Here is a 17,404-nt window from a genome sequence, read left to right as displayed (position 1 = left end):
TAATGGCAGACACTATAACAGCTTTTAAAAAGGGCTGGATGATTTCCTCAGTACACATTAGATTGTGGGTTATAGATAATTTAGTGATTAAATGTATAATTGGAGGAGAAAGATTGAACTTGATGGACATGGGTCTTTTTTCAACCTATGTAACTAGGAATGCTCGCAAGCTATAAGAGAACACATAGCAAAAGTTTATTGCACTATTTTGCACAGTAGTGCAGCAGCCACATTTATAGCTGCCTAACGAAAGCTGTGCTATGGAGGACAGAATATTTAGTGTTGCCAAATGTGTTGCGGACATGATTTTGTGGCACTTATTAATATATAAGTACCACAAGCTCTCCTCTTGCACTTAATACAAGCTTCTACACAAATTGCTATAAGCCTCCACAATAGCTTCTGAAAGAGAAAAATATGACCAAACCTGCCCAATTGTAAGAGCCCTTTCATACAGCATTTTCTCCCATGTTCAGTGGCCCCGTCCCATGTTCAAACCCCCCACAAAACAGGATTCAACATATGCATCAATGGGGCCATTGAGTATAACGGTGCAGACGGAGTCTGACTACATCTTGCTATCCGCCTCCGATAGACGTGCATAGTCGAAAATGATGCATGTCTGAGCATACGCCCAAATCATGTTATGCGGTAAACTCAGACGTGAGCCCTGTCATGGCCACTGAGTGTCGGAGAAAACACTGCATATGAAAAGGCCCTAGGAGGTTTTTGGACATGTCTGGCTGCAAGTCCTTCTATCAGCTGAAATTTTGAAAACAGAAAGTTTGCAAAGACTGTGAGGAAGCCTGCAGTAAACAAGTGTAGAAGGAAAACTTAGAAAACGTATATTAATAAGTAACATATAATCATATCCCTGACATAGTTGTTAAAAGAAAGATAATGTACTCTTCTCTAAGGCCATTAGCCACTCTGTGTGCATTGTGTGCTCATGCTGGAGAGAGTACTCTTGCTATTTGAGCAGTGCATATGTGACAAAATGTTCTGAGAGATCGCTGAGTGCCTTAAGACCCTCGCCCTCATAATCTGCAGTGCAGTATATGCACTATCGCAAGTTAGGGTGCTTTCACATTGCATTCCACTCGTTTGGTGGCCCTGTCCATGCTTAAAGCTGAACCCCACGCAAAATGGGATTTGGATGTATTCGCCAATGAGGCTATAGACTATAATGATGATGGCATGCGAACGTGCGCTCTGCTGTGCATTATCTTCAAGTGTGTACTCCTACTGCAGGTGGACACTCAACTGTAGTAGACTTCATCTGAGTGTCCGTCTCCAGTAGAAGTATACACCCGAAAATGATGCACAGCAGAGCACATGTTCGCTCTATCAGCACTATCATAGTCTATGGGCCCGTTGGCACATACATCCAAATCTGTTTTGTGGGGAGGTTCAGACATAAACCCTGATGGGGCCACCGAACGGGTGACTGAATGCATTGGGAAAGCACCCAAAATGTTTCTACTCAGATACACCAACCAGAAGGAGTTGTTACTCTCTGGTTGTTATTATATAATCCACATAATAATTTTTTAAGGTTTTTTTCTGGTTATCTTATATGTTATATTTTATTTGTAATTTAGGCAAGCTTTTTGGAAATGTAACATATTTCAATTTTAGGATTGGTATGGGTTTGTGGCAGCAATTTTTAATATAATCCCACCCATTCACTAGTATTTATAAACTGCTGCATTTTTTTTAACCTTGTACCATACAAAGTCTCAATTGTGCAGGCAGAAACGTGTTGTACATGTGACAACAAGAAACAAGACTGTTAATTCAATTGCTAGACTGACTGTTTTCATGTTTTCGATCCCATGTTCTGCTCCACTAAGCATTGCCAGTAGTGAGCTGTCCATGGGACTCTGTATTTTTAGCCAATTCGGCACATCTGTGACATATATGTGCAAAACAACCAGAAATTAATCTATGATACAGTTTTGCTAAAATTGAAGCTAATTCCTAGTATTAAATAGTGAATTTGTCAGGCCATAGGGGACTGTGTCATCTTCTATTAAGGTTAAGGTTAGCGTTGAGTCACCCCCGTAGTGTTCGAGTTCGGTTCGGTTCGTCAAACACCCGTGTGTTCGCCGAACTGTTCGTCGAACTGTTCGTCGAACACCTTCGAACACCGTTAAAACCAATGGCAGACAAACAAAAACACATAGAAACACATAGAAAACACCTTCAAAGGTGTCCAAAAGCTGACAAACTGCTCAGAAGACATAACTAACACATGGAAAAGTGACAAGTACATATAGTCATGCGAAAAGAAAAGAGGTGGAGGAGTAAAAGGAGGGGGAGACACAGATATAGGCATGTCATGCCCTTCTAAAATCCAAAAAGTGAGAAGCCGACACGGCCAGTCCGCTCCTGCCCGTGCCACCTCTGTGTCGCCGGGTTTGTGCCTGAGCCGCGGTGGACCCTGACGGCCAGCCCCCCTCTCCCAATACTGGTGCCTGTCCGCTGGTGGGTCGAGCGAGCTCCCCTGTGGTGGAGGCAGCTCTAAGCTTTTTAATTTAAATTGTCTCTCTAATTTGAATGAATACATTTTAAATCCATTTACAAGGATCTATTGGAGGGCAAGTCTCATGCCAGCAGCCGCGTAATTCCAGCTCCAGTAGCGTCCACTAAAGCTGCTGCAGTTAAAAAGCTTTTATAAGGATCGAGCTCGGCTGTCCACCGCAAGGCATCCTACCGCCAGTCCCAGCCCCTATGCCTTGGGGTGCCTCCTGATGCTCTTCACTGAGTATACCATGGTCCCGAAGCATTTCCTTTGAAAAAATTAAGTGTCTAAACTACAGGTGGTGTAGCTTGCTTAACAGCCGGGATAATCCGCTGACTAGCAGACACTGCTACTAGGCACAAAGTATTTCCTGGGCTAGATGCAGTTAAAAATTTGTAATTAGATACTCTCGTTGGATGCTGAGAAAGCATTCCATAGAGTCTCCTGGCACGCCATATATTATTCTCTTAAAAAGTTTGGGGTAGGGGTCTAGGGGACCCTTTTATAGCCAAAATCACGGCCCTGTATTGGAATACGTCACCTAGGCTGAAGATAAATGGAACTGTAGCACCCTGAGGGCTCGGTTGCTACAGAGGTATTGCACCTCACCCAGAGGTGTGATATCTCACTCTCAGGTAAGGATGGACTGTGGATCAGGACTCGACACCTGCATGAATTACACCACATTGCCGTGGGGCAGGGCGACCAATATGCCCCTGAGATGGGCACGACAGTCCCTGTCCCTGGCTGGAGTGGGGGGAGGGAACACTGAGGAAGGGGAACCCTGTACTGCAGGAGCAGGGAGGAAGCAGTTCCTGGGTGCATTGAGAAGGGAGTATAAAAGGTGGGCACCATCTTAGTTCAGTGCAGAGAAGTCTGAGCAGAAGTGACAGGGAGCAGGGGCTCTGCATGAGCTCTGCTCCGGAGGCGGGCCTAGTAACAGAGGCCCAGGCCTGGAAGAGGGAGAAAGAAGGAAGAGGAGCGGAGAAGGCTCCAGGAACGAGGAACGAAGGGATCCCAGGGGTGCGGACGGGCGAGTCGCCACCGCACGCCCGAATCCACCTGCGTGGAGGGGTCAGGCCAAAGGGGGAGACCGGTCCCCGAAACTAGTGGATGCACTAACCGACCATCAGCTAGAAACCGGAGGCTGTGACATTTTATGTGGCGCAGCCACTCGCTACACCCGCTAGGAAGGCACCACATAGGGTCAGGGAAACTGGTGCCAAGTTTACCAAGAGGAGGCCCGAGTCAGCCGGACAGAAGGGTTGGTAAGAAAGGTCAGACAAAGGACACACAAAGGGGGTCCTGTGAAGCGCTCCAAAGTTATCTGGGAGTTGTCTGAGCCCCTCACCTGGTGAGCACAGTACGACGTGGGCAGCCGTTACCTGCAGACGTTGTCTGGATAATAAGAACTGTGAGTAAAGGCCCTGGACTGCATCACTGACTCCGTGTCATTACTGCTGCTGTCCAGCACCATCATCCCCATCCTCGCATACACTGCCCTGAGGCTATACTCCTCCCGTGAGGAGTTATGCTCCGCTCTGCTGCACCCACAACACCAGCCTCAGCGGTCTGCCCTGCAGCGGCGGTTCACTCTGACCGCAATCCACGGGTGGCGTAGTCGGACATTTAAACATCAAAACCACATAACTAGTTCCGCCACTGGTTTGACCGCCCTGAGCCATGGAACTGGGTCGCCGCCACGGAGACTACTATCACCAGCATCCACCAAGAAGGGTCCGGCTCCGGGTGTCCCAAGGCCCAGGGGGCGCGTCAGAACATTTTCATCACCTTTCATAATCACCAATGGGACAAGGCAGGGATGTCCTCTGTCCACTCTCTTATACATCCTAGTGACGGAGCACCTGCTCTCATCAATTCACCATAACCCCAATATTAGGTGGATTGAGGTGGGAGGCACCGAGTACAAGTGCTGTCTATTTGCTGATGATGTCCTAGTATATATCATTCAATCACATATATCCATCCCTGCTGTTATGGCTGAAATAGATCACTTTGTTACATGGTCAAATTTTAAAATCAATGCAGCGAAGTCTGAGGCCCTCGATGTCTCCCTCCCCAAATCCATACAGGATTCCATCCAGTCCAACTTTCCCTTTGCCTGGCCCTCACAGGGTATCAAATACTTAGGAATTCCTATTCATAGAGACCTCTCCCATCTATGTTATCTTAATTTTGGGCCCTTTATTGAACAACTCCATACAGACCACGGTTGGCAAGTTAGAACTGTAAGATTCACTACGTGAACCACTGGTGTTTTGTGGAAAAGCACATGTACACTGTGTTCCAAATTATTATGCAAAAAGTGTTTAAGAGTGATAAGGGAAGAATTTGTTTGTTTGTCAGTTAAACTCATTGATGGTGATGTGTGTCAGGGCTCTTTATATCACTGTAAGCAATTGCAGACACCTGTGCTAATTAGTTTGGCAGGTGTGTCCAATGAAAGGCAAGACTACTTAAGAAGGCTGTCCCACATTATTAAGCAGCCTACATTTTCTACCAAAATGGGAAAGAAAAAGGATGTGTCGGCTGCTGAGAAGCAACAAATTGTGGAATGTTTAGGTCAAGGCATGACTACAATCAACATTGTGCGATGATCAGGATGAAGTGTCTTGGCAATCAAGAAGTATGTAGCTGATTCACAGTACACACGTGTGCGTGCTGATAAGGGCAAATTGAGGACTCTTTCCTACAGGCAATTACGTCAGGTTAAAAGAGCAGCGGCAAAAAGGCCTTGTCATAGCAGCAGACAAGTTTTTGAAGCTGCTGGTGCCTCCAACGTCCCCCGAAGAACAGGATGCAGGGTACTTCAGAGGTTTGCAGCTGTGCGTAAGCCATCCTGTCGACCTCCTCTATCCACTGCACACAAGCAGAAACGGCTCCAGTGGGCCAAACAATACATGAAGACTGACTTCAAAACAGTTTTGTTCACGGATGAGTGCCGTGCAACGCTCGATGGTCCAGATGGATGGAGTTGAGGATGGCTGGTTGATGGACACCCCACGCAAACACGGCTACAGAGCCAACAAGGAGGAGGTGGAGTAATGTTTTGGGCTTGAATCATGGGGAGAGAGATTGTCGACCACTTTAGGATCCCTGAAGGGGTAAAGATGAACTCCATAATGTATGTGGAGTTTCTCAAACAGCACTTCCTGCCATGGTTCAAGAAGAAGAACCGTGTATTCCACAGCAAGATCATTTTCATGCATGATAATGCACCGTCTCATGCTGCCCATAACACATCTGCATCTCTGGCTGATATGGGCATAAAAGGGGACAAACTTATGGTGTGACCCCCATGCTCCCCTGACCTCTACCCCATTCAGAACCTCTGGAGCATCATCAAAAGGAGTGTCTATGATGGCGGAAGGCAGTTCACATCTAAGCAACAGCTCTGGGAGGGTATTCTGTCCTCATGCAAAACAATTGAAGCAGAAACCATCCAAGACCTGACAAACTCAATGGACGAGACAGTTCAGAAGCTCCTTTCGAACAAGGGGTCCTATGTGCAAATGTAACATCACCTAGAATAAAGTTTTGAGTTGAAAACTGTTTGATTTCAGTTTCTAATAACTTGCTAATGCTTATAATTTCAAAAATGACCATTTTTTTGTTCTTTATTAAAATGAAAAGGTTGATCGAAGAGTGTGGGGGATCTAAGTGTGTGGCAACCCAGTAGTCAGGATTATTTTGAATTCTGAGAATCTGAGGGTCATGTTGCAGGTAGTGCAGCAAGAAGGCACTCATGTGTCATGCGCATCTAAGAGCCCCAAAATTATTTTCCGGGCTAGATGCAGCTAAAAATTATTATTAATTTTAAATCTGGTGGAGCTTAGTATAGATGGCCTAATAGAATCAGTACTGCTCACTGCTACAAAGCCCAAATTATTTTCCAGCCAAGATACAGATAAACATGATTATTAATTTTAAATCTGGTGGAGCTTAGTATAGATGGCCTAATAGAATCAGTACTGCACACTGCTACAAAGCCCAAATTATTTTCCAGCCAAGATACAGATAAACATGATTAGTAATTTTAAATCTGGTGGAGCTTCGTATAGATGGCCTAAGAGAATCAGTACTGCACACTGCTACAAGGCCCAAATTATTTTCCAGCCAAGATACAGATAAACATGATTAGTAATTTGAAAGCTTAAAATGGTTGGTGAGGTGATTTTAACAAATCATCAAGCTTTTACTCTCCCCAGGATCACACAGGGGTAGAAAAGTCGTTTCGGATCCATGATTTGTTCATCATTATGAACGTGAGTCTGTCTACATTTTCAGTGGAAAGCCGCGTGCGCTTATCTGTCAGCACACCACCAGCAGCGCTGAACACACGTTCAGACAGAACGCTGGCTGCAGGGCATGACAAGATCTCCAAGGCGTAAGTGGCGAGCTCAGGCCTATTATCCAGATTGGAAGCCCAATAAGAGCAAGGGTCCTGTGACACAGTCATGGCTTCAATGTTTACTTGGAGATACTCCTGCACCATCGTCTCTAGGCGTTGACTATGTGTCAGACTTCTTGTCTCCTGTGGCCTTGCAAAGGATGGGCTAAAAAATTGGTGAAATGATTCCACAAAATTGATGTTACCAGCAGATACTGTGTTTCTGTTACGGTTTGAGTGCTGAACACTCGACGGTCCCACGGTTGGCAAGTTGGAACTGTGAGATTCAGTACGTGCACCACTGGTGTTTTGTGGAAAAGCACATGTAAGATTCTGCAACAGTCTCTGCTGATACTCCTGCATGCGTGCATCCCTTTCTATGGCAGGAATAATTTCTGCAAATTTACTTTTGTACCGGGGATCTAACAGTGTGGCAATCCAGTAGTCAGGATTATTTCTAATTCTCACAATTCGAGGGTCATGTTGCAGGTAGTGCAGCAAGAAGGCACTCATGTGTCTTGCGCATCCAGGAGCACCAAGTCCCTGTTGTGTTGGTGGCGAGGTAACAATCATGCTTCCTTCCTCTGTCCTCTCCCCCCAACCTCGCACAACAGAAATGTGATCATGGTCTCCCTCATCTGATGAGTCTTCCATCAGTTCGTCCTCCACTTCTTCCTGGGCTCCTGCACCTTCCTCACTAGTTTGGCTGCTACCATGCACCCTGGTAAAACCATCTCCCCCACCCTCACATGCCTGCCGCCTTGGTGCTGCCGACCGTCTGGACCTTGCAGATGTTAGCCCTTCCGCATACAACTCCTCCACCTCTACTTCCTCCACCTCCTCTTGTGCCATCACCTGACTCCGAATTCTGTTTAACATGTGCTCCAGCATGTAAATCACCGGAATAGTCATGCTGATAATGGCATCGTCAGCACTAAACATCTTTGTCGCCATTTCAAAACTGTGCAGAAGGGTGCATAGGTCCCTGATCTGAGACCACTCCTCCAGCGTGATTTGCCCCACCTCTGGATCTCGTTGGCCCAGGCTATACGTCAGAACGTATTGCACCAGGGCTTGTCGGTGCTGCCACAGTCGCTGCAACATGTGCAGAGTTGAATTCCACCGGGTAGGCACATCGCATTTTAGCCGGTGAAGTGGCAGGCTCAACGACTTCTGTAGAGATGTAAGTTGTTGAGCTGAGGGATGCGAACGGCGGAAGTGAGCACACAGCGACCGTGCCCTCTGTAGAAGGCCATCTAGTCCGGGATAGTGGGCTAAAAATTGCTGGACAACCAGGTTCAACACGTGAGCCATACAAGGCAACTGTGTGACATTGCCCCGGCGAATGGCCGCACCCAGGTTTGCAGCATTGTCGCACACGGCCTTCCCTGGTTTCAGGTCCAGTGGAGATAACCATTCATGAAATTGGTTCTCCAGAGCTGACCACAACTCCTCAGCTTTGTGTCTCACATTTCCCAGACATTTCAAAGTAAAAACCGCCTGATGACGTTGAGCCCTGCTGCCAGCATAGTAAGGAGGTGTGCAGGATCCCTTCTGTGCAGTTAGAAAGCTTGTGGCATGACCAGACAGGCTTTGGGTGCAGGTGGAGGACCGAGAGGAGGTTGAGGAGGCAGAAGCAGTGGAGGAACTTTGACATAAAGAGGATTGACGCACAACTCGTGGGGACGGCAAGACTTGGACAGCAGCCCCTTGTGCTGCTGTCACCATAGTTAACCAGTGCCCAGTCAGCGACAAGTAATGCCCCTGTCCATGCCTACTCGTCCAAGTGTCTGTGGTGAAATGTACCCGGTCACACACAGAGTTTCTCAAAGAAGCGATGATTTTGTGTGCGACTTGCTGGTGGAGCGCAGGCACACCTTTCTTTGAGAAGTAGTGCCGACTGGGCAGCTGGTACTGGGGCACTGCGACGGACATAAGGTCTCGAAAATTCTCTGTGTCCACCAGCTGGAAAGGAAGCATTTCTGTAGCAAAGAGCTTGCAGATGGTGAAATTCAACCTCTTAGCTTTCTCATGGCTAGGAGGAAATGGTCTTTTACTTGTCCACATCTGAGGGACCGAGGGCTGGCTGTTGTGCTTAGATGGGGTTGAGAAGGGTGTCCCCGGCAAACTGCCGGTCTGTGAGGAAGATGCAGGCGGACATGTTAGGTTGCCTTGATCCAAAGGTGGTGCTATCGATGTCGGACAGCGCTCAACATCAGCTGGTGTTTCCACCTCCAAAGAAAATGATGACCAGCCAATCACGCTGGCTGTCCAGGAAGGCGCAACCTGACCTCGTCGTCACTAGCATCCTCCTCCACCTCCTCTGCTGACCTCATCTCTTGGCTGACTGTGGGTTGACAGTAAGTGGGATCTCCAACCTCATCATCATCACCCTGTGTGTTATCAGACCCGTCGTCCTCAGAGCCAACCTGTTCCTGCCCTGACAAAAAACTAAAGTTGTCGCTCCAATCAGGTATTTGAGTCTCATCATCGTCTTCCTCATTGTCTCCACCAACAGGAGTTACAGTTTGGGAATGAGGGTCTACATTATGGTCAGAACCTTCTGCGTCTGGTCCTGGATCCAACTCATAAAGATTCTGGGCATCAGTGCAGATCATTTCCTCGTTTGGATTCACAGAAGCTCTGGAGCCGACCTCTGCTTCCCAGGCTATAGTATGAGTAAACAGCTCTGCAGACTCAACCATCTGTTCTACCCCATACTCAGACGGGCAGCTGGAGACTTGGGAGCTGTGAGGAAGCAAGTGTGATTGGGGTGACACCTCTGAGGACTGGAGTATTTGTGATGTTGAAGTTGAGGTGGAGGAGAGCCCACTTAAAGGAGCACTTGATATCTGTTGACGCACCTGCTGTTTTTGTGCCTTATCTGGAATTTGTAGCGATTGGCGTGGCCGTAAGAAAAGGATCTTATCACATTGTCCGCTAAAAGAAGTAGACATTTTAGTTTGGCTGGAAGATGATCTTTCTTCTGCAGATGTTACTGTTGCTTTAACACCTACCCCACGGACACAACCTTTTTTCCCCTTCCCAACATGCCTATTCCCCTTTCCACCAGCAGCAGGCCTTTTTCCACTCATTTTGGTGGTTAACTAATTCACAACTCTGGAGTTGTTTGCACAAAAAAACAATGGATGGGAACCGAGCAGAGCTGAGTGGCCAAACTGTGGTATTAGGCCAAAAGTATTGGCTGGATTAGATGCAGATAAAAATGATATTGAATTTGCAACCTGGTGGAGGTTAGTATACATGGACTAATAGAACAAGTCCCACACACTGCTAGAAGCTGAAATATTTTTTCAGAGCTAGATGCAGAAAAAGATTATATTGAATTTGCAACCTGGTGGAGGTTAGTATAGATGAACTAATAGACCAAGTCCCACAAACTGCTAGAAGCCCAAATATTTTTTCAGAGCTAGATGCAGACAAAAAATTATATTGAATTTGCAACCTGATGGAGGTCAGTATAGATGGACTAATAGACCAAGTCCCACACACTGCTAGAAGCCAAAATATTTTTTCAGAGATAGATGCAGATAAAAATTATTTTTAATTTGCAACCTGGTGGAGGTTAGTATAGATGGACTAATAGACCAAGTCCCACACACTGCTAGAAGCCGAAATATTTTTTCAGAGGTAGATGCAGAAAAAAATTATATTGAATTTGCAACCTGGTGGAGGTCAGTAAAGATGGACTAATAGACCAAGTCCCACACACTGCTAGAAGCCCAAATATTTTTTCAGAGCTAGATGCAGATAAAAATTATATTGAATTTGCAATCTGATGGAGGTCAGTATAGATGGACTAATAGAACAAGTCCCACACACTGCTAGAAGCCAAAATACTTTTTCAGAGCTCGATGCAGAAAAATATTATATTGAATTTGCAACCTGGTGGAGGTTAGTATAGATGGACTAATAGAATGATGCTATGCCCAAAAGGTTTTACTTCACTAGGTGCAGTAAAAAAATTGGTATTCTATACACAGGTGGTGTAGCTTGCAACACAAATAGGCTACTCCACTGACTAACACACTCTGCAATAGGCCAAAAAGGATTTGCTTTGCTAGATTTAGCCAAATACTGTGAAAAAAAACTTGCACAGCACTGGCACTGACCTGCCTGGCAAAAACTGATAGGAACTGATGTAACTTAGTCCTGAAAAGGACTGCAATTACAATTAGTCTTTACTCCCAACCTATCTATTTAAGAGCACAGACCTGCCTGATAAAAGTCGTAGGAAATGATGTAACCTAGTCCTTAAAAAAACTGCAATCACAACTCTTCCCTACTCCCAAGCTATCTGTAGATTTGTGCGAAAATTGGCTTGAAATTAACCAGGTATAGCGCACACAGCAACAGCAGTGCCGTCTAACACGCAGCTGCAGCAGTGAGAAAATGGTGGCGACAGGGAAAATGGCTGGGTCTTATAGGGCAAGGACATGTGACATACACTGCCAATGACACATGCCCTTGCTTGTGTGAAAAAAAGCACTTCGCTCCATGTGTGCGCTGCTGATAGGCTGACAGATTGCACCTCCCCACTGTAAATGCGGGAAAGAGAAAAAAAAATGGAGATCTTCATTATTCCTGCAGAGATCCATCCCCTGCCCCTCCCCCCGCCCCGCCCCGCTGTACACTCAAGCTGCATATTAACATTAATTTTCAGCATTACTGAGAAAAAATCTAGTTATGATTTTGGTGCACGAACAGTTATCGAACATAACCTCGAACAGACAAATTTTTTTTCAAATCGTTCTTGTTCGCCGAACGGCTCGAACACCGCCCAAAACAGCTCGAATTTGAGATTGGCGAACAGTTCGAGTCAAACACCGCTCATCTCTAGTTAAGGTTCAACCACGTTTTAAAAAATGGTTATGCAGCTATAAAAAAGCCACAATATTTTTATGCAATTGTGGGTGGTGCAAACATTTTAAACTTTTTTTATTCCGTAAAATTGGCCTAAATATTTTAATGAATTTAAGAGAATATAAGAGGAGGCATGAAAATGTGTAAATTTTTTGAAAACAGTTTCACTTTTGGCTCTGTCAATCTAGTGAAGCTTTCCTGGAACAATTTCCTCATTTACAATAATAATTGTTTTCCTAGTATTTGCTGCGGTGGAAATTAGTTGCACTTACTAGTAAGTGAAGCAAAATTCAGACTACCAGTTTGCTTGATTCATTCCAGGAAAACAAGGTATTTACTAAAAATAAACAAAAAAAAGTCTTTGATTGATCATCTGAGACTGAACTAGCAAAACAGTTTTGAAATACATCAGCAGAATCAATCAGCGCATTCATAGACATGCACAGTTTGACATAAGAATCATTTTAAGTATGATAGAAGAACAAAGCTATTAGGGCATGACACACTTCTTAATATACACTCCTTAAAGGAATGTTCCGGCACCTAAAATGTATTTTCTAACTATCTATCTTTACACCCTAACTAGTGATGGGCGGACCTGTGGATGTTCAGGTCCGGCGCAATCTATTAAATGTTCGGTTTGGGCACCAGAACAGTACTAGAACCCGGACCACATTCATATGAATGGGGGGCCCGAACATCCATGTCACCTGCATAACAGCATGGGAAACACTGGCTATGATCAGCGGTAAGAGTGTTACCGTCGATCAGAGCACTGCAGGATCATGCTGTCAGATGTCAGTGTGAGCCCATAGCTGTGGGCTAAATAAGACCTGGCGCCGCTATGCTCGTCACAGTCTACCCCAGAATCAGGCAGAGTAGGGAGAGCTGCTGCTGAGTCAGGGAGAGATTTGCTTATTTAGAGTTAGTATAAGTATTCAACAACATATATATCTATCTGAACTAACAGTCTTTCTGAGGACTAATCCAGGTGCATATTTTCAGTGATGAAGGTGATAGCAGGAGTTAGGCAAGGAGGCAGTGTATTGGCAGACTGCAGTGCATGATACAGCACAAGAGGGTCAATTGAGCGCTCTGTCTGCTGTTGTTCTGCCATATATTTGTAGGCATAGCCCCATATATCAGAGGCTAGGGCCAATTTTTTTTTTTATCTTAATCCTGATTATTTGCTTAAAAAGCAATCCAAAGTACACATTTTTTTCTGCTCCATTTGCTTGTTAGCACTGCAGAATACAGCCAGATCTTTTCCATATTGAAGCGATAAAAATCCAGAAATTTGAACTGAAAGTGGAAAATATTGGTATTTTTTAATTTTGTTGCAGTTTGTCGGTCAAGCTATTCAAACTAAGTCTCTGAGAAGAATAATATTACTAAACTACGGGACTGCTATTTAAAACCGTGGTTCTCTGTCAGACGTATCATATTTATAGCTATGTTCTAAAATCAGCCATTTCGGTCTTCCATTTCATTGCAGTGTATCAGTCAAGCTATTCACACGAGGTCTCTGTGAAGAATGGTATCAATAAATTACAGGCCTGCTATTTAAAACTGTGGTTCTCTGTCAGAAGTATCTCACATAGAACTGTGTTCTAAAATCAGCCATTTCTGCCTTCCATTTCGTTGCAGTGTGTCAGTCAAGCTATTCACACGATGTCTCTGTGAAGAATAGTATTAATGAATTACCTGTCTGCAATTTAAAACCGTGGCTCTCTGTCAGACGTATCACATATAATTGTGTTCCAAAATCAGCCATTTCTAGTGGAAAATATTGTCCTCCATTTAAAATGGGCAAGGTGCATGGCAAAAGACGGAGAAGTGAATGTGATGGTGATAGTGCATGCAGAGGCCGAGGCCGTGGGCAAGCTGAAATTGTGCCACAGCAAACACCCACATCTTGTCGAACGACCTTCCTGTCCCAATTGCTAGAGGACTGCAACACACCACTACTGAGGCCAGATCAATGTCAAAAGGTTGTTGGTTGGATAGCAGATAATGCTTCCAGTCACTTTGTCACCACCACTACCACCCTGTCTTCCACACAGTCAAGTCTCAGTAGCAGTTAGTCTGGACCGCATATTCCTCACACTGATCCTCTTTCATCTAACCATGCTCAGTGCCTGGAGACAACTGATCCCACACTTGGACACTCAGAAGAGCTGTACACTTTCCAATTTGAAGATTCGGGCCTCTCGCTCGGCCAGCTTCAAGCGAGTCAAGAGGATAATGCGTGTAGCGATGCCCAAATATTTGAGCAGCCACGGTCACATGAAGGCAACTGTGGGAAAGTGCAATTACTGCCGCAAGTGGTGGATAATGATGATGATGAGACACAATTGCCAGAAAGTCAGGAGGAGGACCACGGAGCGAAAGTGGAAGAGGTGGTGGATGATATAGTAACTGACCCAACCTGGCAGAGGGACATATAGAGTGAGGACAGCAGCACACAGGGGGAGGGAGGCGTAGTACCACAACAGGCAGGAAGAAGCAGTGTGGTGGCCGCAGACAAGGTTTGAAAGCGTTCCCCGTCACACCAAAATGATGGAAGTTTCAACTACAACTGTTAGGTCTTCCCGAGTCCGGTCGTTTTTTAAAGACTATGCAGATAACCCCAAAAAGGCCATTTGCACCAACTACCAGGCCATCAACAGCAGGGGTAGCAAAACTACCAGCCTGACCACCACCAGCATGATCAGGCACATGACAGCAAAACACCCGACTTTGTGGGCTGAACCCCAGGGTCCAGGAACAGTGTCTGCGGGTGACACCACTGCTTCTTCCGCTGTTGTGCATGCAAGCCAATCCCCTGTCCATGGTGCATACGAAGATGCCTCCTGCCCAGCTCCTGTCATTGCATACTCTCAAGTAGCAGCATTACAAAGCACGTCCACGTCCTTGTCCCATCGCAGTGTTCAGTTCTCCATACCCCAGTCCTTGGAAAGCAAGCGCAAATAAGCAGCAAACAACCAAAAGGCCACACTACTAAATTAACACATTTCGCGACTGCTTGTGCTTGAAATGCTGCATTTTAGGCATGTGGAGACGGAAGAATTCCGCAACCTGATGGCGGCAGCCGTCCCTCGGTACTTGGTCCCCAGCCGCCACTACTTCTCCCGGTGTGCCGTCCCCGCATTACACAAGCACGTGTCCCTAAACATTAGCCATGCCCACAACAACATAGTTACTGGGAAAGTTCACCTAACCACGGACACATGGACAAGTGCTTGTGGACAGGGAAAGTACATCTCGCTGATGGCACACTGGGTTAACATAGTAGAAGCTGGGACCCAGTTGGGTCCTCCCGACGCCAAGGATTGCGGGCCCTAGGTCAATCAGGGTTGCCCACACAGTCTGCAACTCCTATACCTCATCCTCCTCAGCCTCCTCCTACTCTTCAGCCTCCATCTCTGAAATGAACACATCAGTCACAAGCTGGAAGCACTGAAGCACTGCCTTCGCCAAGCGGCAACAGACTGTGCTGAAGCTAATATGCTTAGGTGACAAATCACCCAATGCTGAATAGTTGTCGACAGCGCTGAAAGAGAAGGCAGATCTGTGGCTCACACCGATGAACCTACAGCCAGGCATGGTCGTGTGTGACCATGGCTGGAACCTGGTGGCGGCTCTGAAGCGAGGCAAGCTCACACACGTACCATGCCTGGCCCATGTGCTTAACCTCGTGGTTCAGCGGTTTCTCCAAACCTACCCAGATCTGTCGAATCGGCTTGTCAAAGTATGCCGCATGTGTACCCATTTTATAAAGTCTGCTACAGCTTCCTGCTGCCCTTGCCGTGCTTCAGCAGCATTTGCAGCTTCCAGCTCACTGACTGGTGTGCGATGTCCCCACTCATTTTAACTGTACACTACAGATGTTGGGAAGGATTTGTGAGCAGAAGAGGGCAGTTGTTGAGTACCAGCATCAACAAGGCCATCAGTATTCAGCTCAGACTCCACATATAAGACCTCAGGAGCGGACATGGATGTCAGACATATGTACCATCTTCCAAAACTTTGAGGACTGTACCAAGATGGTGAGCGGCGATGACGCCATAATTAGCGTCACCATCCCGCTTCTCTGTCTTCTTAAATAATAATAATAATCTTTATTTATATAGTGCCAACATATTATGCAGCGCTTAACAATTCATAGGTTCATATACAACAGTCATAAGTAGCATAGCTAAAGATAATACAATAATTACAGCAAAAATAATGATGACCCTGCTCGTAAGAGCTTACAATCTACAATGAGGTGGGGGTGACACAAAGTACAATGGCTTATTTACACGGATGGCCCAACCATCTTGAGGGGATGAGGGATAGATAAAGGCTGCATGAGCTCATCACCAGCCAGTATCTGTAGTGCTTTTGGGTTCGGTGGAGACTTATGCTTAGAGAAATAAGGGATGGGCTATAAGAAGATAAAAGGACTTTGATTAGGGAAGGTGATAGGCCGCCCTAAAGAGGTGTGTTTTTAGGTAGTGCCTAAAACTGTGTAAGTTGTGGTTCATCCTAATTTCTTGGGGTAGAGCATTCCAAAGAATAGGTGCAGCTCGGGAGAAGTCTTGAAGCCCGGAGTGGGAGGTACAGATTAGTGAGGATGTTAGTCGAAAGTCGCTTGTGGAGCGTAGAGCATGGGTAGGCCGATAAACTGACATGAGGGAAGAAATGTAGGGGGGTGCCACACTGTGGAGAGCTTTGTGGGTGAGAACAAGCAATTTAAATTGGATCCTATAATTCATGGGCAGCCAGTGCAATGACAGGCACAGAGCGGAGGAGTCTGAATAACGGTTAGCCAAGTAGATGACCCTGGCTGCAGCATTAAGGATGGACTGGAGGGGAGAAAGTCGAGTGAGGCGGAGGCCAATTAATAGAGAGTTACAGTAGTCAAGGTGGGAGTGGATCAGGGCAACAGTGAGGGTTTTTGTTGTTTCCAAGGTGAGAAAGGGGCAGATTCTAGAGATGTTCTTCAGGTGCAAGCGACAAGAGCGGGCAAGAGATTGTATGTGGAAGGTGAAGGAAAGATTGGTGTCAAATACAACGACCAGACAGCGCACCTGCTGGCTCTGTGTTATTGTGGTGCCACACATGGAGAGAGAGATGTCAGATTTAAAGAGGTCAGTAGATGGTGGGAGCAGAAGAAGTTCAGTTTTGGAAAGGTTGAGTTTCAGGTAGAGGGTGGACATGATGTTAGAAACTGCAGCCAGACAGTCACTGGTGTTCTGTAGTACAGAAGTACATGCTCTCTGCTCACAATCAAAGAGGATGCATTGCAGGTGGAGCACAATGAGATGGAGCAAGGAACCATACAGGGTGATTACACACAGCCCAGTCTCATCTCATCCCAAAGTGGATTGGGTGACAATGAGGGAGAGGAGGAGGAGGATGATGAACAGGAGCTAGTTTTATGAACTATAGACGGTACTACCAGCACAACTGTCATACCGTTTGTTCAGCGTGGATGGCCAGAGGACAGAGAGGAGGAGGAGGAGACATGGTCAGTCATCCTCTTGGTGAGGACACGGAAGACTTGCCTGTTAGCAGTCTGGCACGCATGGCTGAGTTTA

At 46.0% G+C, this 17,404-nt stretch overlaps 1 protein-coding gene across 5 annotated transcripts in view; it reads right to left on the bottom strand.

The window, feature by feature from the left end:
• The window catches only part of NAALADL2 (N-acetylated alpha-linked acidic dipeptidase like 2), a 1,725,756-nt gene that overhangs the window by 14,528 nt on the left and 1,693,824 nt on the right, over positions 1-17,404 (bottom strand). The window contains exon 14 of one of the 5 annotated variants that reach the window (XM_073674927.1): positions 12,092-12,156. The exons of the other annotated variants lie outside the window; for them this stretch is intronic. Within the exon in view, the coding sequence (XP_073531028.1) occupies positions 12,132-12,156 (25 nt within the window). The 3' untranslated portion in view covers positions 12,092-12,131. The remainder of the gene's footprint in view (positions 1-12,091; positions 12,157-17,404) is intronic. 5 annotated transcript variants of the gene reach the window in all.

This window comes from Phyllobates terribilis, unplaced genomic scaffold (assembly GCF_046119375.1).
Source record: "Phyllobates terribilis strain yellow unplaced genomic scaffold, ASM4611937v1 Scaffold_3__8_contigs__length_932513732, whole genome shotgun sequence".
Classification (NCBI taxonomy): domain Eukaryota; kingdom Metazoa; phylum Chordata; class Amphibia; order Anura; family Dendrobatidae; genus Phyllobates; species Phyllobates terribilis.
Note: the sequence above shows the minus strand (reverse complement) of the source record. Positions and strands in the feature narration are given on the sequence as shown.